We start from the raw sequence: 869 nt of genomic DNA, 5'->3' as shown, positions 1-869 counted from the left end.
ACACCTACAGGCAGCCTTGCTGGCAATGGGGCTGGGCCCCCCACTCAAAATGAAGGGGTTCAGCGTGGGCTTTTTCACTGGGCGGTGAGGAAAGGGAGGGACAGCAGTGCTCCCAGGTAGAGTTGGCTCTAGAGCTACCAGGGTGCACGATCGCCATGGGGTCCTCTGGTTAGGGGTTCTGGCCCACACAACCCCCATTGTGGACTGTGGTGCTTGGGGTCCTGCTGTCTTTTGGTGCAATGTGGAGACCCCCGAAGCTGGAGAACAGATCCTCCACAGCCTGCCGGTTCTTCCAGCACCTTTTCCCCCCTGAACCCACTGACATGGATGGAGCTGGGCCTCTGCTGCCAGCAGCTGAGTGCCCGGACGCGGGCTGGACTGAGTGTTGGTGGCAGGGCTGGGCGTGGCAGGGGTTCCCACAAAGTCAGAGGCAGTGGATGGGCTGGGAATCTGGACAGGTGGTGGGGGTGGGCAGCAAAGGCTGGCTGCGAGCTAGCCTGGTTGCCCAATGTGGCATTTAGGGATAAAGGAGTCCCTAATGCTGGGTGTACTGTGGAGCACAAGGCTGGCTGGCCTGGGGTAGACGTTCCAGTTAGGTCTGGAGCTGGGGCCGCAGGGTTTCCAATCTGCTGAGAGTGATTAACTTTGGGGGCTCCATGCTGCTGGTTATGGGGGCGCACTAGTATAGGCTGGGGGCTGGGCCCAGGGCCAAGGGGAAGCATCACAGGGTGGGGCTGGTGGGAGGAGCTTGGTGCAGGCAGGGTGCTGGTGACCTTGCCTGGGGCTGAGCTGCCACTGGGGGCTGTCGCAAGGTCCTGGGCAGGTGGGGAGAAGGTCCCACTAGCGCTGGGGGCGGATCCCAAGGGGAG

The 869-nt window shown here is 62.3% G+C and overlaps 1 protein-coding gene across 1 annotated transcript in view; it reads right to left on the bottom strand.

Moving 5' to 3' along the window:
- Positions 1 to 869, bottom strand: part of LOC102495845 (vegetative cell wall protein gp1-like) — a 24,555-nt gene that overhangs the window by 20,717 nt on the left and 2,969 nt on the right. The window contains exons 3-4 of the mRNA XM_006165289.1: positions 324 to 450; positions 9 to 77 (exon numbers count right to left, since the gene is read on the bottom strand). Of these exons, the coding sequence (XP_006165351.1) occupies positions 9 to 77; positions 324 to 450 (196 nt within the window). The remainder of the gene's footprint in view (positions 1 to 8; positions 78 to 323; positions 451 to 869) is intronic.

The sequence above is a fragment of the Tupaia chinensis genome, unplaced genomic scaffold, assembly GCF_000334495.1.
Source record: "Tupaia chinensis unplaced genomic scaffold, TupChi_1.0 Scaffold143875_1, whole genome shotgun sequence".
Lineage (NCBI taxonomy): Eukaryota > Metazoa > Chordata > Mammalia > Scandentia > Tupaiidae > Tupaia > Tupaia belangeri.
This window is presented reverse-complemented; position numbering and strand designations above follow the sequence as displayed.